This window comes from Poeciliopsis prolifica, unplaced genomic scaffold (genome assembly GCF_027474105.1).
Source record: "Poeciliopsis prolifica strain line A6 unplaced genomic scaffold, Auburn_PproV2 SCAFFOLD050, whole genome shotgun sequence".
NCBI classification, from domain to species: domain Eukaryota; kingdom Metazoa; phylum Chordata; class Actinopteri; order Cyprinodontiformes; family Poeciliidae; genus Poeciliopsis; species Poeciliopsis prolifica.
This window is the reverse complement of record NW_026562425.1, coordinates 1,624,332-1,649,931: the sequence shown is the minus strand read 5'-3', so window position 1 is coordinate 1,649,931 and position 25,600 is coordinate 1,624,332. Positions and strand designations below refer to the sequence as shown.

General features: G+C 39.0%; 2 protein-coding genes across 4 annotated transcripts in view; both read right to left on the bottom strand.

Annotated features, from left to right (window-relative positions):
* ankrd12 (ankyrin repeat domain 12) overlaps window positions 1–517 on the bottom strand; it is a 58,227-nt gene extending 57,710 nt beyond the window's left edge. For 2 of the 3 annotated variants that reach the window (XM_055058282.1, XM_055058283.1), the window contains exon 1: window positions 325–517. The gene's annotated coding sequence lies outside the window, so the exon portion shown is untranslated. The remainder of the gene's footprint in view (window positions 1–324) is intronic. The other variant, XM_055058284.1, reaches the window with a different exon arrangement.
* A 2,472-nt stretch (window positions 518–2,989) lies between these two features.
* On the bottom strand, window positions 2,990–24,128 carry ndufv2 (NADH:ubiquinone oxidoreductase core subunit V2). The gene is made up of 8 exons (XM_055058285.1): window positions 24,019–24,128; window positions 22,992–23,054; window positions 21,501–21,563; window positions 20,081–20,197; window positions 6,172–6,340; window positions 5,154–5,263; window positions 3,255–3,331; window positions 2,990–3,170 (listed from the first exon to the last, which is right to left on the bottom strand). The coding sequence occupies exons 1-8, from the start codon at window positions 24,058–24,060 to the stop codon at window positions 3,077–3,079; spliced, it is 735 nt and encodes a 244-aa protein (XP_054914260.1). The 5' UTR covers window positions 24,061–24,128; the 3' UTR covers window positions 2,990–3,076.
* Between the last annotated feature and the right edge of the window lie 1,472 nt (window positions 24,129–25,600).

Here is a 25,600-nt window from a genome sequence, read left to right as displayed (position 1 = left end):
CACTGACTGACTGGGTCTAACCCAGCTGCTTCGCTCCGACATTTTCCTATCTGCTCCCTGAACCCTCGCTTCAAACACAACGCTTCGCTGGTACATGAGCGGATCCTAAAATACGTCTCGGGCTGTTTGGGTGTCATAAACTACTTCAATGTGTGGAAGGCACGTGGCGTACAACTATACCGAGCCCACGCAAACACTTAAACGTTCATTTTCGCACGCAGTTTACGTCAAGTTAGCTCTTACATTAGCCTGCTCGCTGTAAACGTAGCCAGACGGCTAACAAGGATTTCTAATCCAAACAATCAAGAACAGTTTTGCGCTTACCTTCAAACCGAGTCACACGCTCCTACCGACTCATTCGCGTCCTGCTTTTACTTAGTGGTGCGCGATTTTAACAGTTGATTTCTAAATCTTGTACGTTAACCGTAGCCTACGGCTGCGTGACGTTCATCGCTGCTTTTGAAAACATCGCAGCCGTTCGTCTGTCGTCCGCTCCGAGAAAAGCCTAGCAAAACATGCAAGACGTGCTCTCATTGGTCGATTTGAGTCACGTGGCACCCCGAGCCCCCACCGAGCTTATAAGGTCTCCGTCTGCCGGACAGAGTCGATGGGTATGTGTCAAACGATTTAAGTGATATTTTGTGGAAGCTGTGAGTAACTCCGCGCTTTCTAATGCTTGCAGTGTTATTTGTGCTTTCGCGTTTCGCGATTTAGCGGCATGTTAAACGCCTTCAAGTGGATTTTAAACGAGGTAAATCGGACTAAAAGGGAAGGAGAGGGAGAAAACAGGAATGGCCGCTTGACGTCATCTTTTCCGCTGCGGTCAGTAGGAACTTTCTCGAAAGATGACGGCTTGAGCTAAACAGTGGACACGTTTATTCATGTTGACGTTTGCTGCTTTTATTTTTAGGCCTAGTACCGGTAACTAAGTGGTTGGCATTAGTTGTCATTTAATGCCCGCCATTTCTTTGTGTGAATGAGTCAGCTTTGAACTGGTTGCGCAGTGGCATTTGCATCAGGGCGGACATGGCGCGCATGCGTCACGGCGCATAATGTTGCAGACCAGAAAGTGGGGGGAGGGGCGCAGACTAGACACGAAAACGCCACCGGGACGGGATGGAGACCAAGTAGCAACAGAAAATAAACACAAATTATTCCTTAAAATAATAAAGCTTATTCTACATTCTATGACGTCTGTTAAGTACTAAACAATCAGGGGGGAGGGGGCTAAAATATGATATTCAAGCTGAATTGGATTAAACATAGATTGTGGTGTTTAATACCAAATAATATTTTTATAAAAAGATTAAATGTCTTAAATGTGATTGTAATGTCAACACAATTCCTATTCAATTGTCTAATTTTTGTAGACAAGTCCTGTTACTTTGGCTCCATGATGTGGAGTAGCAAATATGTTAAAAATAAAAGATATTTTAGGAAAAATGGATTCGAAATATGAATGAATTAGATATGTGATTCATTGTCATTTAAATTGTTAATTTGACTGGAACAATAACTTAATATTAACTGGTAATTGATCTGGATCAGTAAGCATTAACCAATGAGAGAAAGAAAATTGACTTCAGAATTAATTGAATATATCTAACAAAAATTTTTTGGTTGTAGTAGAAATTACTTTGATAAATCTTATCTTTTTGTAAAACTGCAACATAAAATTTCAAATTTTCTGACTATGTAAAATATTCTTTGAAATTGAACACAATTGTGAACTATAAAATAACATTACAACATAAAAGGTTTGTACTTTTACATTTTCGTATTACATTTAATATAACTTAAGTTTAATGCCTATGTTTTGTTTAAATTGATGTACCCTTCTGTTCTTATGCTTTAACTTCATAATTTTTCTCATTTTCATAAGTCATTATGCTTTAATGTTATATTTGTAAATGTGCAGATGCCAATATTGAAAATAAAGTTGATAAAAAGCACCTTTAAAACTATCCTGTTTGCCTTTTTTTCTTTAGGTACAATAAACCTTGTTAAGGTATTTTAGTATTCGCTATCAAAATCTAAACATACATACAAGCACAAAATTTAAATGTAAGGTATTTATAAGGATATTAATGGAAAATAAATGTATTTTAAGGGCAAATCAGAAACACCAACAGCTGCATTTGTTATTGTAAGCCAAAGATGATTGTTTGAAATAAAGCAAAACACCAATATGATTTTCAGTAAAAAGGATAAGACATAAAAGTGCTAGAAATAACAGCCACGGCGAAGGTCCAATTTAAAAATAAATCTGAGGCACAATCTCTTTTCAGTAGTTAAAAAATGTCATTTAATTAATACCTCTATTCAGTCAGAAGGTGACATTAATTTGGAATATTTTCACTTTAAGAACATATTAAAAACTCTCCTGCTTGTTTTTCTTTTTCAAAGTATTAAGAAATTTAAGATAAATGAAACTGAAGGTCTTTTTAGTAAAACAAAATTTGCTCTGGCAAGAAAAGCATGTGCTCACCTATAAAATCAGGTGATTTTTGGTACACAGGTAACTAAAGATTAACAGACTAGACATTTAAAAATATATATGCATCTTTAGTCAGATTAGTAATGGTTTTTAAAACTCCAATATTGGGCCTCAAATATGTAACCAATAGAAATAAGAAGTTACAAATCCATTGGCAACAGCAGATTATTTAAGAAATTATGAATATTTGTAAATGTTTTGGATTTTATAAATGCAGAATATCCATGAGAATAATTAAACTAAAAACCTCCAGTTTAGAATAAAATAGTCAATATTAACCCAATTTAATTGATTTCATTCTTCTATACGGTTCTCCTTGAAGGATTTTACCTGATACAATGTAAATAAATTTTGCACTAATTTTGTACAACTAAGTAAAACAAAAAAGGAATAATATGGCTTCCTTTAATAATTAGGTGTAAAGATGGCTACAAATGAGTAGTAGTATTTTATTAAGACACACTGAGTAAATGTAAGAACCAAGCTTGTACCTAAACAGGTATATTAACATTTTATTTACACAACATGCTTTGAATTAAACATGACAGCAACTTTCTCTCAGAGTACCATTATTAATATCTACAGGTCTGATCTGACACCGAATCCCGGTCCTGGAGGCGGTCCTGTCAGGGAGGTCAATCCGCCCGCCGGTTCACAAGAGAAACGGCCATTCCTACCAAACAATAAAAACAAAACAGGAAGGCGTAAAACATGGAAAAGCAGACGTTAATGTCAATCTGATGTTGGTTGGGCGTACCTTGGTCCAGGTGGTGGGACTCGTCCGGCCTTCAGTTCGTCGATAATTTGCTCGATATCTTTTGGTGTGAGGTCCTCCTGAGGGAGAAATAAACCGTTTGGAATAAGACTGGTTTCAGTTTGTTTTAAATATATTTAGAAATACAGTCAAAGGCCAGAAGCAGTAGATGCCATTTTCAACTGACATGCTCAAAACCACAAAATATTATTGATGTATTCATGATAGTGATAAATATTATTTAAAATAGTTAACAATAATTAATAATTGGTTTTGTTATTGTGAATATTAATTATGTTATTTCATTTCTCCTTGGAATTTCTGAAGTATTTTTGAATTTGAAATATTATGGAAGATGCTTTTTGTTTTCTTGCGATATAGGAAAGGACCAACATTTTGATGTTTTTTTTCTGACTCAGAAGTAGGTTTGAAAAACAATATAACAATCATAATCATTATTCTAATACTTTTTATTTGTATAGAGCTTGTCTAAATACTCAAAGGTCATTTATAGGACTCGAGTAAAAGCATTTCATATAATTCAATATCAATAATTACCGATTAGTTTTTTGTTCAAATATATTTTTTAAATATTACCAAACTGACAGCATGACCTTTTCTGTTTTATCCAGTTTTCACGCTGCCTGCCGTTGTTTTTTTTAAATTATTTTTCAGCAGATATGAGGCACTTTGGGCAAATCCTGAAAGTTGGTTGATTCTACTCAGTTGCTGAGCTGGCTGGGAGAAGCTAACGTCTTTCCTCTGCCTACATCTCCCAGAATGCAGTTTGATTCAGTGAACCTTTATAAGATCTATTATCTACTAATATTTATCAATATATGTTATTGATTTGTTGTCCAGCTGTACCCTGGAGTGTATGTTGCGATATGAAACAATTATATCCAGGTTATGCCGTCATCTTGTTGGCAATTAACCTCCTTTTGTGTATTTGAGAGTTATTCTCTGCGATTTGGATGTATTTGCTGTGTATTATACGGCCCCTAATAGACTTTAAGAGTGCATTCACACAGCCATGTTTAGTCCACTTTAATGAAACTTCAGTTCATTTGTCTGGAAGATTTGGTTACCGGTAATTTGGGAAACTCTGGTCGACTACAAACCAAGGTCTGTAGTTGAAGTGAACTCTGGTGAACGTCAAGTGAACCAGAGACCACTCTTAAAGCAGTTGATGCACTAAAGAGCAAGGCATTATGGGTAAATACAACCAAAATAAACACGTGAATCTAGAGTTTGTGGGAGAAATGGCTTGTGTTTTTTTTTTTACCCACACAAAACAAATCCTGCAATCACTAAAATCTGACACTACTCAATTTTTGTTTACACTTCATGAAGAAGGAAGTTGCGCTCATGTCTTCTTCAAAGGTTTTTATGTTGTTTCCTGCAGTCTTATTGGTGCAGCGCCACCACAGGTGAGGAGGGCAACAGGTTTTGGTGTTCAGTTGACACTGCAGTGTGAAAGCGAACCGCACACTTCAACGTGTTTATATGCCATCCTCAATGACATATAAACATTTTTGGTTGAAGCAAATTTGGTTGATCTAATATTATTTCCAAAGAAGGTTGTTTGCTTACGTCCAATGTCGACTAAAACTTGCGTAATATAAAAAGATCACTATTTATTTCTGAGATTTTCTACTTTTTGTTTTTTCCCCCTCAAACTCTGGAGTTAATTTTAAGTTTGTGGCTCGTTTTCCTACTGATAAATAACAGCTGAATTATTTAGAAAACCTGGTCTGAGTCGACTGCAGCACACCTGAGCTCCACTTGGGTGAAGCAGCACTGATAGCTGCAGTCTCTGTAGGCGTTTCTTACTAACTTACTTCAGGGTTTTAATCTAATTTTGTTAAGAGCGCCATCTGCGCGGAGCAGTCGAGCACTCACATAATAGTTGTCATTTATCTGGACCATTGGGGCGTTCACACAGGCGCCCAGGCATTCCACCTCTATCAGAGTGAACATCTTGTCTGCAGTGGTTTCTCCAACCTTGATACCTGTGGAGAACATAAGGAGAGAAACATCAACTGATGTAGCAACATTTGACAGTGAAGCATGTCATATCTCCGTGACTGCAAGTAAAAATATGTTATTGTTGCCTTCTGAATGTCTGGAACTATTATGAAAAATTCACTTTTTGAACCTTTTTATACTCCCATTTGGGTCTCTGCTAGTTCTAAAAGCAGCCCTGTATCATATAAGTTTAGCAATAAATTGATGTGTTTTGGTGTTTGAAAAACATGACATTTCAAAAACCACCTAATTAAGAATTCAAGGTTGTTGGGTTTTTTTTTTGGTCATACCACCTTTGCATGTTTGTGGTCCAAAATTTGGACTCAGGTCCCAGATTGAAAATGAACGAAGTACTTTATGTAACATATAGATATGTAATTAAAAGTGTGTGTAAATAATTTACCAGATGAAGCTGAATTAGGTGTCACATTCTGTAGGCTTTGTGCCGCATGATGAGCTGGTTTTATCGCAGTACAATGGCTGCAGGAAAAGACAAGTCTTTTGTAGTCGACTTACCATCCAGAAACCACTTGCTGCAGTCTTGTTGGTTGTGCAGCAGGCTCTATTAATGCTTTTCAAAGAAGAGCGGTTGGATAATTGTGCATCTGTTTGCAGCCATTTTCATGTGCGAGTGTAAATGTTGAGTTGGGGGGCATGGCAAGCAACAGATTATTAGGATTTAAAGTGACAAGACGCCCAGAGCAGCTCAAAATCATTCCTTATCTAAGAATGATTTTCTGCAAAAAATATATTATGAACATCCTGTATATTTACATGTTTGTACTCACTGTTTATTCAATTTATAAGTGATTAAAAACTTCTGCAGTCACCTGCGTTTTCATGTCTTTATTGGTTCATTTCTCAACCTGAAACTGTAAAATCCCTCTCTTACCCAGCTTGTTCTGGATGGCCTCCAGGATGCTGTCAGAGTTGCAGAGCATGCAGGGGGTTGTGGTGCAGATCTGAATGAAGTATTTTCCCACAGGCTGACGCAGAAACATGGTATAAAACGTCGCAACTTCATACACTCGCATCGGAGCGACGTCGAGCACCTCAGCCACCTGAAAAACAAATGAAAAATTACAAACATTCATATGGAGCAAAAGCTGAAGCAAAAGCATCCATTCAGCATTATGAACCAAATTTAAACGGCTTTTCATGATAACAGTAGATTTAGAAGTCTTAAGGTGGCAAAATTTAGCTGTTTTAACGACAGTGGACACTTATGCATCAATTATCATCTGAATTGAAACTGAAAACAATGTTTGTGATTCTATTAAAACACTAAAACGAGAGAAGTAGATTTTATTATGATTTTGGAAGATAATTCAGACGTCTGCAACCTCTGAAATCCATAAAAAATGTGTCAGTTCATCTACATAAACATGACATTTTGAACAAAACATTTCTGATAATTATGTAATAATGTTATTTATAAAGAACCGTTATTCAATTTCTATTTTTAGGTTCTTTATTACCATCTTGAGTTTTTAAAATTAGGAGGAAGAAAAAAGGTTAACATTTTGCAAATGGTAATATTTGTGATAATGTTATTTTTCTGTCTTTTTTGGGAAGGTTTTGTCCAGCAATTTCAACTTTTTTGTAAAGCTTAAAAAATGGACAACTAACTGCAACATTTTGAAAAATGTGCAACAAAATCAGTAATTTTAGGCACAAAAAAAAACAAATGACAAAGAAACACTGTATCATGCTGGAGGGACTGGCCAATGTAATTATTCCATTTAAAAAGAGACAAAATACTAAAACTTGTATTTAGGCCCGAGCAGCTAAGCGCTGCGAAGGCCTATTGTTTCTGTACTGTTTCTTATTATTAGGCCCGAGCAGCTAAGCGCTGCGAAGGCCTATTGTTTTCCTATTGTTTATTATTATTAGGCCCGAGCAGCTAAGCGCTGCGAAGGCCTATTGTTTTCCTACTGTTTCTTATTCTTATTATTCTTCCACCCAAATGAATTGGCTTTTTGAGGGCTTTATCATATTCAAAAACTCACCAAACTTGGCGGACGCATAAAGGGAGTTTCAAAATTTTGTATTTTAAGGTCATTGCAAAAATCGCACATGAAACGGCTCAAGAGCGCCACCTTGAAATTTTCAAAGGACCCTTTGCTATTCACTTACTTTATCCTAGAGACATGAAATTTGGTACACTTGTAGAGCTACCCAGGACGCTCAAAATTTACAATTAATGTCATAGTGCAAGTATCACAGGAAGTCGGCCATTTTGGATAGAAGTTCGGATTTTGAGCCCATTTTTGCCGTTTACAGCCTTCGTATTTGATCGAACTCCTCCTAGGGATTTCGATTGATCGGCTTCAAACTCGGTCAGTCTGTTCATAAGGCATGTCCCATCTAAAGTTATCAAAACGGTGAGTTTTGGAGTATGCTGAAGGAGGGTTAGCAGGGGTCAAAGTTCACCTACTCGCCATAAAAAATTAAACTGCTATATCTCCTACACAGAAACTCACAGAGGCACCAAAGTTTCTGTGATTGATCATCGGGTCTCCTACAATATCCTATGGTCAAGTGATGACATCACTTAGGCCACGCCCCCTGAGAACAGGAAGTGTCATGTTTTACTGTGAATGGTCGCTATCTGACCCCTTTGACCTCATCAACATGAAACTGTGCCCAGACACAGAAAACATGTTGGTGTATTGAGGATTCCAACCCCGACCAGCTTTGATGGAGCAGGTGGGCGTGGCGGCGTGGCGAAGTGACCTCTAACGCCATCGCCATACGTTTGGCTCTAAATTCCACATTTTCGGTCCCAGCTGCTCCAAATTCACAACGATGGATCCTCATCGACTCCCCGACAGGAATCCATCACAATATTTGGTGGGCGTGGCCTAATTTCTCTATAGCGCCCCCTAGAAAACTTTAAATGATCAGCCCCAAGCCATGCTTTAACCTACAAATACGAAACTTTGTACACATGTGTACCTTGTCAGGACATACAAAAAGTCTCTTGGAGCCATGGTCTAAACCCCACAGGAAGTCGGCCATTTTGGATTCAAGTTTGGTTTTTGACCCCATTTTTGCCGTTTACAGCCTACATATTTGATCTATCTCCTCCTGGGGATTTCGATTGATCGGCTTCAAACTCAGTCAGTCTGTTCATAAGGCATGTCTCATCTAAAGTTATCTAAACGGTGAGTTTTTGAGTATGCTGAAGGGGGCTTAGCAGGGGTCAAAGTTCACCTACTCGCCGTAAAAACATAAACTGCTATATCTCCTACACAGAAACTCACAGAGGCACCAAAGTTTCTGTGATTCATCATCATCGGTCTTCTACAATACCCTATGGTCGAATGATGACATCACTTAGGCCACGCCCCCTGAGAATAGGAAGTGTCAAGTTTTACTGTCAAGGGTCGCTATCTGATCCCTTTGACCTCATCAACATGAAACTGTGCCCAGACACAGAAAACATGTTGGTGTATTGAGGATTCCAACCCCGACCAGCTTCGATGGAGCAGGTGGGCGTGGTGGCGTGGCGAAGTGACCTCTAACGCCATCGCCATACGTTTGGCTCTAAATTCCACATTTTCAGACCCAGCTGCTGCAAACTCACAAGGATGGATCTTCATCCACTCCCCGACAGGAATCCATCAGAATATTTGGTGGGCGTAGCCTAATTTCTCTATAGCGCCCCTAGAAAACTTTAAATGATCAGCCCCAAGCCATGCTTTAACCTACAAATACGAAACTTTGTACACATGTGTACCTTGTCAGGACATACAAAAAAGTCTCTTGGAGCCATGGTCTAAACCCACAGGAAGTCGGCCATTTTGGATTCAAGTTCGGTTTTTGACCCCATTTTTGCCGTTTACAGCCTACATATTTGATCTATCTCCTCCTAGGGATTTCGATTGATCGGCTTCAAACTCGGTCAGTCTGTTCATAAGGCATGTCCCATCTAAAGTTATCTAAACGGTGAGTTTTTGAGTATGCTGAAGGTGGGTTAGCAGGGGTCAAAGTTCACCTACTCGCCATAAAAAAATAAACTAATATATCTCCTACACAGAAACTCACACAGGTACCAAAATTACTGTTGTTTGATCATCATCGGGTCTACTACAATACCCTATGGTCGAATGATGACATCACTTAGGCCACGCCCCCTGAGAACAGGAAGTGTCATGTTTTACTGTCAAAGGTCTCTATCTGACCCCTTTGACCTCATCAACATGAAACTGTGCCAAGACACAGAAGACATGTTGGTGTATTGAGGATTCCAACCCCGACCAGATTCGATGGAGCAGGTGGGCGTGGTGGCGTGGCGAAGTGACCTCTAACGCCATCGCCATACGTTTGGCTCTCAATTTTATTTTTAAAGTTTTATTTTTTTAAATAATTTTGTGGGTTAGAGTAAAAATTCATTAATTTTGGCTAGAAATAATACAAACATCGTCTTCAGCAAAACGTTTTTTCACTACACAAATGACAGCTCCGCTGAGTAAAATGGGGTCAGGTTGATGGAGTACCGCTGCCCCTGGTTGCGCAATAATGGTACTGCTAGCGCAATACCAGTATTGCGCCAGCAGGAGGCAGTGGTACTCCATCAATGAGAAAACAGATCTACGGCCGTCAAAACGTTTCTAGCGCGTTTGCCGTGAGATTTCCAAAAGGATAGCGGTTACATTTAACCTGAAATGTTATATGTAAGCCCTCAGATAATATTTGTTGGCTTAAAACACGGAGTAAATGTAGCGTTTTGTTAATGACTGTTATTTAATACCGCAAGTAAATGCATGAATTCCAGCTGTCTGTGCCTTACTGGTCAGTTAAGTGTAACTGTCGTGGAGCTGCTACGTCACAGCAGTCGGCCGGCGACAGCTGGAGCTGCGAAGTTTTCCTGAACATTTGCCTGCTTTTAGGAGCCACAGAACTGGACTACGCTCAACATTTTGCTTGTGTTTTGGAGTTGCAAATCCGAACCACGCTTTTGAGCAAGAAGGCTCTGTTGGACCGGAGTTGGAGCAGTTTTTAATGCGCTCTTTGCACCTCAGCTTCCGCGTTACGGCTCAAATGTTTTTCCAAGGTAACAATTAATAATGTACATCGATCCGAAGCCCAAACAAGTAAGCCAGAGAAAAGTTTTAAGATGTTCGCTTCGTTATACATTCACAGATATGAAGGTGAGTTTTATTTTCTCTAAACTGCTAGCACAAGCCTGCTAGCTTGTGCTAGCAGGGATTATTCTCTGACATTTTTCTTGTAAAAATCTGCTATTTAATTATCTAAAGATTTCTCAGCCATTCTAACGGACACTGTTTGTGCCTTATTTTCAAGCATATTACGTGTGTTTATTGTTAACGACAATAAAGCAGCGGGGAGGGAGGGGGGGGCAGATTACAGTTCAGAGTTTTTGCTTGAATTATGACGAAGAAAAACGAGCCCAGAGCTTACTCTGGTATCGGAGTTCTAGTTCAGCTGACTGTTCAGATTGAGAGTTATTACTTTTAGAAAAATATGGCCGTGTTGCTTAAGATTTCTGTGTTATTTCGTTTTATTACTTTTGCATGCTTGTTTTGAATGGCTCATTAAGACGGTGCTTAGAGCGGTGTGTACGGCGTTAGCTTCAAGTGGTAGCTTTAACTTGTAGCAACGAATATTTACAAGCTGTCTTAATTGAGGATCGCTTGGAAATTCATAAAAACTTAAACAAAGTACATAGTATTGTTTTATTTGTGTTTTAAGTACGACTTTGTCTTTTATAGCAGTCATAGTTTCTGAAAGTGGAATAAAGAGCCGCATTCGGGTATACAGTTGTGACGTCAGCGCGGCAGGTGCAAAGAGCCCATTGCTGTTCGTTTAAACAGTCGTAACTCGCGGTGCGGTGAGTAATTTATTCCTTCCTGCTGGTTCTGGAAGCCGTCATGTTTGGAACAGTTATTATGAGGAGGATGCTAACCAAATGCCTGAGGCCTGCAACGTTTTTAATGCTAACGAAGCGCTTTACTAATTCAATAAACTGAATAGTGTGTTTGATACATCCAGTTTCATACATTCAGACTTGTTATTATGTATAGAAGATGTTTAAAATGTCGTTTAAAAGAGCTCTGAGAAAATGCTAAGTATCTTTTTACCGATCCAATGGGGTTGTAATATTTAGTTGCAGCACTTCCTGTGATTAATACCTAATTAATGGGTGGGATTCAGCCTGTGCTATTGTTCTAATGTGCTGAAAGTTACCTGTGCTCTCTTAATGTGCATTGCCCTTGGATTATTACTGAACAGTACGATTTATTAAACTGGTACATCTTACCCTTCACCATTTTCCTGACTCATTTCACAATAAAGTTGCACTGCATTTAGATCTCAGTTGTAGTTAACATTAAAACATGTGGGTGTGTTAGTGTAAAACTTTCACTATTTGCCATGAAACATCAACATTAAATGACTTCCAAATGCAAGATCACAGCTGCATCACACTTCCTCTGTCTTTCTAGAGAACAGCCCTGAACACATTTCCATGGTCACTTGATGACCTCACTGTAGCCCCGCCCACTTTTAAGAGGCAGTCACATGTTTTTTCTGCTGTATATTTTACTGTTATTCTATAATTTATATGGGTTTCATGATGTGAATACTGACTAAAAACGATAACATGATGAACTCTATGAATGCTGGCTGCTGACCGAACCGCAATGGGGTGTAGAAATGACGAACTGCAGTTCTTCGATACGTGCATGCGATCGGCTCTAAATGACACGTGGATCATCCGACAGGCGCCAAATTGAATACGTATGACCTTTGTTGACCTCTAAAGAGCAAACAGCATTGAAACGTAGTTTGACTCCACTGCGCCCCTACATTAATCCGCCAGCTATATTTCCTCGCTAAACCAATGAATCTGCACCACATTTTTTTGGCATCGTCAAGGAGCGCAGCCGAACGCATCGATGCGTACCGCCTGGTGGACGGGCGCGGAAACTGCGCAACAACTTTTGTGTTGGAACATGGGCAGCGTTGATGGAAACTGAGCAACAACTTCCGCAGTGCGGGCGGAGGTGCTGAAACTGCGTGAGACCTTCTGTGGTGGCTGGCGTCGGGCGGCGGTTGCTAGTACTCTGCGGTGGCCAATAGGCCGGAGCGGCGCTTGGCTGCGAGGGCCGCTCGAGGCTGCTTGCAGCTTTAATTATTATTATTATTCTTCCACCCAAATGAATTGGCTTTTTGGGGGCTTTATCATATTCAAAAACTCACCAAACTTGCGGAGGCCTTAAACCTGTTTAAAATTTACGTATTTTAAAGTCGTAGCAAAAATTGCAATAGAAATGTCTCTACGGCCCACCTAGAAATTGGAAAAACACCCTTTTTTACCCTCTGCTATTCACTTACTTTATCGTAGACACATGAAATTTGGTACACTTGTAGAACTCCCCAAGACGCTCAAAATTTACAATTAATGTCATAGTGCAAGTATCACGGAAGTCAGCCATTTTTGATTGAAGTTCCCATTTTGACCCATTTTTGCCGATTTTTGCCGTTTACAGCCTTTGTATTTGCTCTATCTCCTCCTAGGGATTTTCATTGATCGACTTCACACTCCGTCAGTCTGTTCTAAGGCATGTCCCATCTAAAGCTATCTAAACGGTGAGTTTTTGAGTATGCTGAAGGGGGGTTAGCAGGGTCAAAGTTCACCTACTCGCCATAAAAAAATAAACTGCTATATCTCTTACACAGAAACTCACAGAAGCATCAAAGTTTTCTGTGATTGATCATCATCGGGTCTTCTACAATACCCTATGGTCGAATGATGACATCACTTAGGCCACGCCCCCTGAGAACAGGAAGTGTAATGTTTTACTGTGAACTGTCGCTATCTGACCCCTTTGACCTCATCAACATGAAACTGTGCCCAGACACAGAAAACATGTTGGTGTATTGAGGATTCCAACCCCGACCAGCTTCGATGGAGCAGGTGGGCGTGGTGGCGTGGCGAAGTGACCTGTAACGCCATCGCCATACGTTTGGCTCTCAATTCCACATTTTCGGGCCCAGCTGGTGCAAACTCATAAGGATGGACCCTCATCCACTCCCCAACAGGAATCCATCACAATATTTGGTGGGCGTAGCCTAATTTCTCTATAGCGCCCCCTAGAAAACTTTAAATGATCAGCCCCAAGCCATGCTTTAACCTACAAATACGAAACTTTGTACACATGTGTACCTTGTCAGGACGTAAAAAAAAGTCTCTTGGAGCCATGGTCTAAACCCCACAGGAAGTCAGCCATTTTGGATTCAAGTTCGGTTTTTGACCCCATTTTTGCCGTTTACAGCCTTCGTATTTGATCTATCTCCTCCTAGGGATTTCGATTGATCGGCTTCAAACTCAGTCAGTCTGTTCATAAGGCATGTCTCATCTAAAGTTATCTAAACGGTGAGTTTTTGAGTATGCTGAAGGGGGGTTAGCAGGGGTCAAAGTTCACCTACTCGCCATAAAAACATAAACTGCTATATCTCCTACACAGAAACTCACAGAGGCACCAAAGTTTCTGTGATTGATCATCATCAGGTCTCCTACATTACCCTATGGTCGAATGATGACATCACTTAGGCCACGCCCCCTGAGAACAGGAAGTGTAATGTTTTACTGTGAACGTTCGCTATCCGTCCCCTTTGACCTCATCAACATGAAACTGTGCCCAGACACCGAAGACATGTTGGTGTATTGAGGATTCCAACCCCGACCAGCTACGATAGAGCAGGTGGGCATGGCGGCGTGGCGAAGTTACCTGTAACGCCATCGCCATACGTTTGGCTCTCAATACCACATTTTCGGGCTCAGCTGCTGCAAACTCACAAGGATGAATATTTATCCACTCCCCGACTGGAATCCATCACAATATTTGTAGGGCGTGGCCTAATTTCTCTATAGCGCCCCCTAGAAAACAGCAGCCCATAGGTTTATGTTGTTATTAATTATTTAAATATACATTATTATAACTTTTTATATATATATAAGTTTATTTTGTGGGTTAAAGTACAAACATTCATTCATTTTTGCTAGAAATAATACAAACAAAGTCATTCAGCAAAACTTATGACACAGCGAAGTAAGAACACACTGGGGTCAGTGTTGATGGAGTACCACTGGCACCTTGTGGAGAAATACTGGTACTGCTAGTGCAATACCAGTATTGCGACAGCAGGAGGCAGTGGTACTCCATCAATGAGAAAACAGATCGACGCTACGTAATAACAGTCAGCCGGCAGCTGGAGCTGCAAAGTTTTCCTGAACATTTTGCTTGCTTTTTGGAGCCACAGAACTGGACTAACGCTCAACATTTTGCTTGGATTTTGGAGTTGCAAATCGAACCACGCTTTGGAGCAAGAAGGCTCTGTTGGACTGGAGTTGGAGAAGTTTAATGGGCTCTTTGCACCTCAGCTTACACGTTCGGGAAACACGGCTGAAATGTTTTTCCAAGGTAACAATTAATAATGTACATCGATCCGAAACCCCAACAAGTAAGGCAAAGAAAGGTTTTAAGATGTTCGCCTCGTTATACATTCACAGATATGAAGGTGAGTTTTATTTTCTTTAAACTGCTAGCACAAGCCTGCTAGCTTTCTAGTAAAAATCTGCTATTTAATTATCTAAAGATTTCTCAGCCATTCTAACGGACACTGTTTGTGCCTTATTTTCAAGCATATTACGTGTGTTTATTGTTAACGACATAAAGCAGCGGGGAGGGGGTGGGGGGGCAGATTACAGTTTCAGACTTTTTGCTTGAAGTATGACGAAGAAAAACGAGCACAGAGCTTACTCTGGTATCGGAGTTCTAGTTCAGCTGACTGTTCAGATTCAGAGTTATTACTTTTAGAAAAATATGGCCGTGTTGCTTAAGATTTCTGTGTTATTTTCGTTTTATTACTTTTGCATGCTTGTTGTGAATGGCTCATTAAGACGGTGTTTAGAACGGTGTGTACGGCGTTAGCTTCAAGTGGTAGCTTTAACCTGTAGCAACCAATATTTACAAGCTGTCTTAATTGAGGATCGCTTGGAAATCCATGAAAACCTAAACAAAGTACATAGTATTGTTTTATTTGAGTCTTAAGTACGACTTTGTCTTTTATAGCAGTCATAGTTTTCTGAAAGTGGAAAAAAGAGCCGCATTCTGGTATACAGTTGTGACGTCAGCGCGGCAGTGCAAAGAGCCCATTGCTGTTCGTTTAAACAGTCGTAACTCGCGGTGCGGTGAGTAATTTATTCCTTCCTGCTGGTTCTGGAAGCCGTCATGTTTGGAACAGTTATTCTGAGGAGGATGCTAACCCAATGCCTGAGGCCTGCAACGTTTTTAATGCTAACGAAGCGCTTTACTAATTCAATAAACTGAATAGTGTGTGTGATACATCCAGTTTCATACATTGAGAGTTGTTGTTATTATGTATAGAAGATGTTTAAAATGTCGTTTGAAAGAGCTCTGAAAAATGCTAAGTATCTTTTTACCGATCCATTGGGGTTGTAATATTTAGTTGCAGCACTTCCTGTGATTAATACCTAATTAATGGATGGGATTCAGCCTGTGCTATTGTTCTAATGTGCTGAAAGTTAACTGTGCTCTCTTAATGTGCATTGCCCTTGGTTTATTACTGAACAGTGCGGTTTATTAAACTGATACATCTTAACCTTCACCATTTTCCTGACTCATTCACGATAACGTCAAAGTTGCACTGCATTTAGATCTCAGTTGTAGTTAACATCAAGCATGTGGGTGTGGCTTAGTGTAAAACTTTCACTATTTACCATGAAACATCAACATTAAATGACTTCCAAATGCAAGATCACAGCTGCATCATCACACTTCCTCTGTCTTTCTAGAGAACAGCCTGAACACATTTCCATGGTCACTTGATGACCTCACTGTAGCCCCGCCCACTTTTAAGAGGCAGTCACATGTTTTTTCTGCTGTATGTTTTACTGTTATTCTATAATTTATATGGGTTTCATCATGTGAATACTGACTAAAAACGATAACATGATGAACTCTATGAATGCTGGCTGCTGACCGAACCGCATTGGGGTGTAGAAATGACGAAATGCATTACTTCGCCATGTGCATATGATCGGCTGTAAATGACACGTGGATCATCCGACTGACGACAAATTGGATACGCATGACCTTTGTTGACCTCTAAAGAGCAAAACAGCATTGAAATGTATTTTGGCTCCACTGCGCCCCTACATTAATCCGCCAGCTATATTTCCTCGCTAAACCAATGAATATACACATTTTTTTGCATCGTGAAGGATAGCTGCCGAACGCATAGATGCGTACCGCCTGGTGGACGGGCGCGGAAACTGCGCAACAACTTCTGTCTTAGCACGTGCGCAGCGTTGATGGAAACTGAGCAAACAGCTTCCGCGGTGCGGGCGGAGGCGCTGAAAACTGCGTGAGAGCTTCTGTGGTGGCTGGCGTGAGGCGGCGGTTGCTCGTACCCCGGGGTGGCAATAGGCCGGAGCGGCGCTTGGCTGCGAGGGCCGTTCGAGGCTGCTTGCAGCTTTAATTATTATTATTATTATTATTATTACGATTCTCCCTCCAAATGAATTGGCTTTTTGGGGGCTTTATCATATTCAAAAACTCACCAAACTTGGCGGAGGCCTTAAGCCTGTTTAAAATTTACGTATTTTAAAGTCGTCGCAAAAATTCCACAAGAAATGGCTCAATAGCGCCACCTAGAAATTTTCAAAGGACCCTTTGCTATTCACTTACTTCATCGTAGAGACATGAAATTTGGTACACTTGTAGAGCTCCCCAAGATGCTCAAAATTTACAATTAATGTCATAGTGCAAGTATCACAGGAAGTCAGCCATTTTGGATTGAAGGTCAAATTTTCACCCCATTTTTGCCGTTTACAGCCTTCGTATTTGATCGAACTCCTCCTAGGGATTTCGATTGATCGGCTTCAAACTCCGTCAGTCTGTTCATAAGGCATGTCCCATCTAAAGTTATCAAAACTGTGAGTTTTGAGTATGCTGAAGGGGTTAGCAGGGGTCAAAGTTCACCTACTCGCCATAAAAAAAATAAACTGCTATATCTCCTACACAGAAACTCACAGAGGCACCAAAGTTACTGTGATTGATCATCATTGGCTGCCCTACAATACCCTATGGTCGAATGATGACATCACTTAAGCCACGCCCCCTGAGAACAGGAAGTGTCATGTTTTACTGTGGACGGTCGCTATCTGACCCCTTTGACCTCATCAACATGAAACTCTGCCCAGACACAGAAAACATGTTGGTGTATTGAGGATTCCAACCCCGACCAGCTTCGATGGAGCAGGTGGGCGTGGCGGCGTGGCGAAGTGACCTGTAACGCCATCGCCATACGTTTGGCTCTCAATTCCACATTTTTGGGCCCAGCTGCTCCAATTTCACAAAGATGGACCCTCATCTACTCCCCGACAGGAATCCATCACAATATTTGGTGGGTGTGGCCTAATTTCTCTATAGCGCCCCCTAGAACACTTTAAATGATCAGCCCCAAGCCATGCTTTAACCTACAATTACGAAACTTTGTACACGTGTGTACCTTGTCAGGACTTACAAAAAAGTCTCTTGGAGCCATGGTCGAAACCCCACAGGAAGTCGGCCATTTTGGATTGAAGTTCAGATTTTGACCCCATTTTTGCCGTTTACAGCCTTCCTATTTTATCGAACTCCTCCTAGGGATTTCGATTGATCGGCTTCAAACTCGGTCAGTCTGCTCATAAGGCATGTCCCATCTAAAGTTATCAAAACGGTGAGTTTTTGAGTATGCTGAAGGGGGGTTAGCAGGGGTCAAAGTTCACCTACTCCCCATAAAAAATAAACTGCTATATCTCCTACACAGAAACTCACAGAGGCACCAAAGTTTCTGTGATTGATCATCATCGGGTGTCCTACAATACCCTATGGTCGAATGATGACATCACTTAGGCCACGCCCCCTGAGAAAAGGAAGTGTCATGTTTTACTCTGAATGGTCGCTATCTGACCCCTTTGACCTCATCAACATGAAACTGTGCCCAGACACAGAAGACATGTTGGTGTATTGAGGATTCTAATCCCTACCAGCTACGATGGAGCAGGTGGGCGTGGCGGCGTGGCGAAGTGACCTGTAACGCCATCGCCATACATTTGGCTCTCAATTCCACATTTTTAGGCCCAGCTGCTCCACACACACAAGGATGGATCCTCATCCACTCCCTGACAGGAATCCATCAGAATATTTGGTGGGCGTGGCCTAATTTCTCTATAGCGCCCCCTAGAAACTTTTAAATGATCAGCCCCAAGCCATGCTTTAACCTACAATTACAAAACTTTGTACACATGTGTACCATGTCAGGACTTACAAAAAAGTCTCTTGGAGCCATGGTCTAAACCCCACAGGAAGTCGGCCATTTTAGATTGAAGTTCAGATTTTGACCCCATTTTTGGCGTTTATAAATCATTTCAGTAATTCGCCACTTGGGGTCAGTATTGCTCCACAAATGAAACAGCAGATAAACAGGATGAAGAACAATATCAATTTTCGCCAGTAGGTGTCAGTGTTCCTCCACCAATCCACGGGCGGATGAGCGTGAAAACTTTGTGAGAGCGTTGCCGTGAAATTTCTAAAAGGATATAAATGTCTCAGATAATTTTTGTTGAATTAAATCATGCAGTAAATGTAGCGTTTTCTTACTTCTTACAAACCATTTCAGTAATTCGACACTCTGAGTAAGTATTACTCCAACAATGAAATAGAGTGCTTTAGAAACACAGCTGAAAATGATGAAAAATGACGAACTGTAGTACTTCGCCATGTGCATATGATCGGCTGTATATGACATGTGGATCATCCGACTGACGCCAAATTGGATACGTATGACCTTTGTTGACCTCTAAAGAGAACAACAGCATTGAAATATATTTTGACTCCACTGCGCGTCCTACATTAATCCGCCAGCTATATTTCCTCGCTAAAATGAATCTGCACCACATTTTTTGCATCGTCAAGGAGCGCCTCCGAACGCATCAGTGCGTACCGCCTGGTGGACGGGCACGGAAACTGCACAACAACTTCTGTGTTAGCACGTGGCCAGCGTTGATGGAATCTGAGCAACAGCTTCCGCGGTGCGGGCGGAGGAGCTGAAAACTGCGTGAGAGCTTCTGTGGTGGCTGGCGTGAGGCGGCGGTTGCTCGTACCCCGCGGTGGCAATAGGCCGGAGCGGCGCTTGGCTGCGAGGGCCGTTCGAGGCTGCTTGCAGCTTTAATTCTTATTATATCTCAATTTAAAATCATTCACTGGCCAAAGTTATGAAAAGGATTGTTTCTGATTTATAAAAAACAACCATAAAATGCCAAATATTTTACAGTTTTTGCATCGGATTACTACATTTCTCACATTTCACATCATCAGGGCAAATAAGTTATTTAAATTACGCAGCAATTAGTAGATTTTAGGAGATGAGAACATAAAACTCCATAAATACAGTTGTTTTCTTGACATTTTGTCACTTAAAGTGAAAACTCATCAGAATCTGTATCTGCAAAAATCAAATTGTATCAAGTGGATTTTCTTTTTGGCTCAGAAACTATAAAAAAAATCTAAGCAAATGCTTCACTGTTGGTGACATTTCAAACACCTTTATTTCCTTTAAATCAATGATTATTTCAATCAGATGATCAGAATCTTTACTCAGAGGCCTAAAGAGAAAACAGTCGGTTTATTTGTGTCGTTTCTGCTAATTTTGGCTCATTACAAAGCGGAGCGAGTTTGAAAGAGGCTTTAGAGAAATTACTGTGCCTTGTTCATGGCAGAGATGGGGAGCCATCCATGTTGCCTTTGGGCCAAATCCAAGACCGGGATGGTGGCGGCTTGCTTGTGTCCTTCGGGATACATCGAGAGGATCGCATCAATCCTCTGCGAGAAAGAAACACAGGATCTTTAGTTGCATTGTTTTGTTTTTTTACGCAACTTTATCATCAGAAAATCAAATGTTTAAATATTTCTAAGGAAAGCAGATATGAATGCACCACATTTTCATAGAAGTTTTATTTTTTAAATATTCAAGATATTCTTCATTAACAAGCAGCTGCATGGAAAAAGTTACACCACAAAATGATTGCAAACAAAATGTAAGAATATAGAGCTGGGCGATAAATTGATTTCATCGGCTAACCCAATTTATTTGTTTCTGAAAACTTATTTCTTTGGAAAATCTTCACTTTATTTCACAATGGACTCGTGCAGATTAGTGACGTCACGGCGCGCAGGGCGGCCATCTTGTTTCACAAGCATTTTTACAGATTTTATTTATTTGAAGTCTGAATTCAAGTCAACGCTATGATTGAATACAGGCTTAAATTTCTTTTTTAATTATGAGAATATAACCATAACATTACATAATATAAAGTCTTACAACATTAAAGTTGAAATAATACAAAAATAAAGTCAGAATTTTATGAGAACTCAAACTCAAAAAATAAAAATTTAAGTGATACTTTGATATGGGTTTTACAAATGATACTTCATAAAAATCAGCAATAAATTATAAAACAGTAGTAGGGCTTTGAAATGACCCTGCAAATAATTATATCTATTTCAAAGAAAGATTTACACAAACCGGGGTGATAACTAAAGTTTTTCCTTATTGAAACAACGTTCTCGTAATTTTCTTTTAAGATGTTTCTTTTCTCGTACAATTGTGTCTTTTTTTTTGTGATATAACTATGTTTTTGTAATAAACAACAATTTTGGTAGCCTGGCTTTTATTTTGCACTGTACAACTTCAGAGAAACTAAAGCTACATTTTGACAATATTTTCTGTAAATTTATTTTGTAGGAAAACAAACCTAATTGATTAAAATAGGAAATTAGACTTCATACTGTTTTGGTCTTGTTAGTTTTTATGCTTGTAATCATTCAGGGAAACATTTACGTTTTTAGACATTTATTTATTTTTTAGGTTTTTACTTGGCAGCAAGGAAGAGATGCATGCGGAAAGAAAACAAAAAAAATCTACATTTGTTATTTCTAAATAAAAAACAATGGACATTAGATGTGATATGAAAAAAATCTAAGACTTTATTTTTAGAATATACCGCCGGCCCTTTAAGAACATTTGTTATTGTCAGGAGTTAGTTGCTTTTTTCCCTCCTAAGATCTGGAAGAACATGAACATAAAACCACTGGGGAGCAGATCAGACTTAGGAGCCGTTCTTACCTTTTTGTTTTCTGCTGTGAACTCAAACGGAGTGTCAGGGTTGTTGTCAGGTGTGTCTCTGTGCTGAAGCAACAACAAAAAACGGAGAACACACACTGGGGTTATAAAGAGTTCATGCAGTCTCCACCAAATATATAACAACAAAATTCAGGAAAAAAAAAATCTCCCGAGAAGGTCAAAATTTCTCACATTAAAAAGCTGATGCAGAACAGTTACTTTAACGCTTAAATAGTTTGTTTATGAAACATTAACCAGGAGGGCGCCAGGAAAGCCCAGAGAGGAAACAGGTGTTTTTCCTCCAACCACAGAAAGGAGGAGATGAATAACAGACAATTATTTCTGCTTCTGCACACACTGCCCCCTTGTGAGCAGCAAATGCCCCTTTGTGCAACTTTAAAAAATGTTAATAAAAAGAAGAGTCTTAGCTGGTTTTCGGTGTTGAAATGTCTATCGACAAGAGAAATGTGCAAAGATACGAGTTTCTGATGGATGTGATGTTTGTCTGAGCACCCAACAGGTAATAAAAGTTATTCCCTGGATAAAAAGGGAACAATTGGAAAATAAGCGCTCCTGGGATTAATCTAGTAGAAACATGGAGCGAGGCGGGGGTCATAATTTCTCTGCATTGTTATAATCTTGAGAATAGTTCACAAAATTCAACTTCATTTCTAAAAAAAACAATGCAGGTGTTAAATTGTTTTCTTTCTAAGATGGCACTGAATTTTGAACAGTATAGGAAAATAAACTGATCCAAAGATTAGATAATCATTGAATCATCAGTGAGGTTGAATTCAGGAGAAGATCTGAAGAGAAAGAATCCTAAGAGACCAAGTGAGTTTATTTAATATTGCTTAGTGTACCTTTATGTGTGATAAAGATAACGTAAGCTGCTGATGTTCAAAATTATACATTAAAATCACTTTTGTGAAGGATATGGTAAGTGGCTTTAATTTGACTTTTGTTTAATTCTGTAAAGCTAAAGTATCTCATTCTTACACTATTTTATGTTGGAAGTAAAACAAACTTTTGCACATAGAACAATGTCAAGGTCATGTACAAGTCCAACTGATTAATTGGTAAAATTAAAAATGTGAAAAACAACACTTTGTTTAATTTTAATTCAAAAACAAATAAAACAATAATCAACTTTTATTTTTTTTGTCTTTTGGTTGTCAATTGAAAATGGAAAGGAGGAATGATACATGGATTAAGACTGTACACCATTTTAATTTGATTAAAGAAAAATGCCTGAGACTCTTTTTGAATCTACAATAAAAAGTTCAAATTATTTTTACACATGCAAAACTATAAGAATTCACTACTTTTCATATTTTGAATGTTATTTAAAAATATTTTGCTTTGAATGCTTTCAACTTGCCAATTTTAGCCAGAGAACACTGAGTATAAACTTTTAGAAATAAGGGGATGAACTGACCTGGGACCCGTTTTAGGATAATGTCCTGGATATTGATTTGAAACTGAAAAACTCACCACAAATATGCCTCCAGCTCCAGCTCGAGTAGCAGATCGATGCAAACTTCTGACCTGCCTGGCCTGCAATGCAGAGTTAGACAGGTAAAATATAAATAATCAAAAAATAAACTAACCTACAAACATATATATGCTTAGTTAGCTAGATTAATTACAATCCTATTCACTGTCAAGTCTCTCAAGTCTTTTTAAACTGATAATTTGGAAAATAAAAAAACAGTAAATATAATGCACTACAAACACAGAACCACTATTTGCAGCAACATATTTGTATATCTCGGCTCTGTTTAGTTTGTACTTTATTTTAAAATGGAGTCTGCACACAAGTCCTGTTTCTATACAAAACTATATGATGAATTAAGCGCATCATACTATCGAGAATAAAAAGACATGCTGATTGTGTGAAAAAATGTCAGCCTTAGGGTATGAATGTAAAATAAATGCTAAAAATGTAGCATATGTCCAAATATTATTGTTTAAGAACCTCAACCATCATAGCACATAAACAAGAATAGCAGAAGTCACTCATTCAACCACCGGTATCATTTTAAATTATACATTATTTACTTAAATTATTGTATGAACGACGTTTCACATGGGAGCATAAAACAATATTTAACATTTAATTACGAATGGCACGGTTCTAATACATATACAGGCATATTTATTTGCTTAGCTTGTAAATCAACACCAAAAACTCTCCTGTTCAGCTGTAAATCCGAAATAAATCACACAAATCATTAACGTATCGATTCCGTCTGCAAAGATGTACGTTAGGAGCAAATACGCCTTCATACAGTCTTGTTTGTCAAGTTATCAAATCGTAAATATCTGATAGCTTGATGCTAAGCTACATAGCACTGTGACTGTTATCAAACGTTGCTTAGCCTAGCTTAGCCTAGCCTAGCATAGCATTGTAGTCCGAGCTACATGCCCTTGTGAAGAGTCACAGCACTTCCTCTCCATTATGCCGAGCAAACAGTTTCTGATTGAGATAGTCAACATTTGCGAAAAACCCCAAACTTACCGCCTGCGAAACAGCAGAGCGGACAGCAGAAGATAAAAACATCTTGAAGCTTCGAGTTTGTGTTAGCAGCGGAAGGACGGGACAGCAGCGGCGGTCATCAACACCGTCGCTCGATTAGTAGGGTCTGACGTCATGTGCTGCGTTTCTCAGTTTCTGTGTAAATCAATCCCAGATTGACCTCAAACTGTTAAGACAGCCGCTTATTTTAAAAGGTAGTTTTATAAAGTATAAATTTTTTATGAATTGGCAATGTATACATACACTGATTGAATATAATTTAATAAAGTGGCATCTTTTCTAAAAATGAAGTATAATTAAACTAAGTAAGTACTGTGTTAAAATGTTTTTACTAGAGTTTTAATACATAGTTTATCCAATAGTTTTACTTTCTGAAGCAGAATTTATCAGCTTATTTACACAATCCCATGTAAGGTCATTGTAAATCATCTCAAATAAATGTCAAAAACAGAAAATTTGACATTTTATATCTAAAATGAACACATTGTAAACTAAGCCAGGGATGTCGTAAGTCTGAATGTCTGTCACCCTTCACTTACATTTCAAGAATGACACAAATTTGTCCTCTATGTCATCAAATCTGCTTGGAATTATTTTATTAAACTTGGCTAAACACAACAACTTGTTTCAAGGAATAGCCACTGAAATCCTTATTTTATTGCTCAGAAACATTTTGTTCTATTTTCCAATTGACAACAAAAAAAACCCAAATGTATTTATTTTAATAAGGGAAACCTGAAAACCCCTATTTAACTTTTGCCTCTATAATAATTTACACATCCATTTCCACCAACAAATCGAACAATTTTATTTGTATAACTAAAGCGTCACATGCTTAATTGCTCAATGGCTTATCACAGCTGTGTTCGAAGTTTCAAAGTTTTGCAGGCCAAAACCCACAAATCTTTGGGGGGCCAAAATATTAAGTACATTTAAAATGCAAAAATGTTTGTTTTTTCCCCCTTTGTTTTTTTGAGCTTTACTTGCTTGATTATAACCTTTTTATTTCTGAAATCTATGAATCCTTAAAGATCCTAAACTTTGTTTAAATCAATAATTCCTTAACATTGATCTTAAAGAAGTACTTGTTCCATTGGCAGATTATTTCACTTACAGCAATACATCCATCCATTTTATAACACCCTGCCAGTGGAACTGGTACCTTTCCACCAATATTAAAGACTTATTGACTCACAAGATCCTATGTCTTGCTGAAAAGTTACGTGCAAATAGTACGCTTGAAAAAAGACAAAAATAATATATTTGCACTTGAGAGTAGACTAAAAATACTTGGTAAGATTTTGTGTTTATTGTAATGAAGAAAAAAAAGAAAAACAATCTATTTAAAAATGTTGGGGTCATCAGTTGTTTTCTAATTGGTTGGGACAATTTTTACCAGTCTTACGGTTCGTGGGGCGATCAAAATCATTTCAAGAGCCACAAATGGCCCCCGGTCAGTTTGGACCCCCCTCATATACCAGTAAAAAGCTGCTGCTCCCGGAGTGTTTTTTCCTCATGAGTGCATTACCCTTCCTGTGAAAACAAACATCAGCCTGAATCCACA

What these genes read in the sequence shown, in the direction of transcription:
- ndufv2 (XM_055058285.1), bottom strand. Translation starts at nt 24,060, where the DNA reads ATGTTTTTATCTTCTGCTGTCCGCTCTGCTGTTTCGCAGGCG. An exon ending in CCATCTCTGCCATGAACAAG is followed by an intron (nt 6,341 to 20,080) that starts GCACAGTAATTT and finishes TTTGTTTTTCAG; the next exon opens with GTGGCTGAGGTGCTCGACGT. An exon ending in GTCCCACCACCTGGACCAAG is followed by an intron (nt 3,171 to 3,254) that starts GTACGCCCAACC and finishes ATTGTTTGGTAG; the next exon opens with GAATGGCCGTTTCTCTTGTG.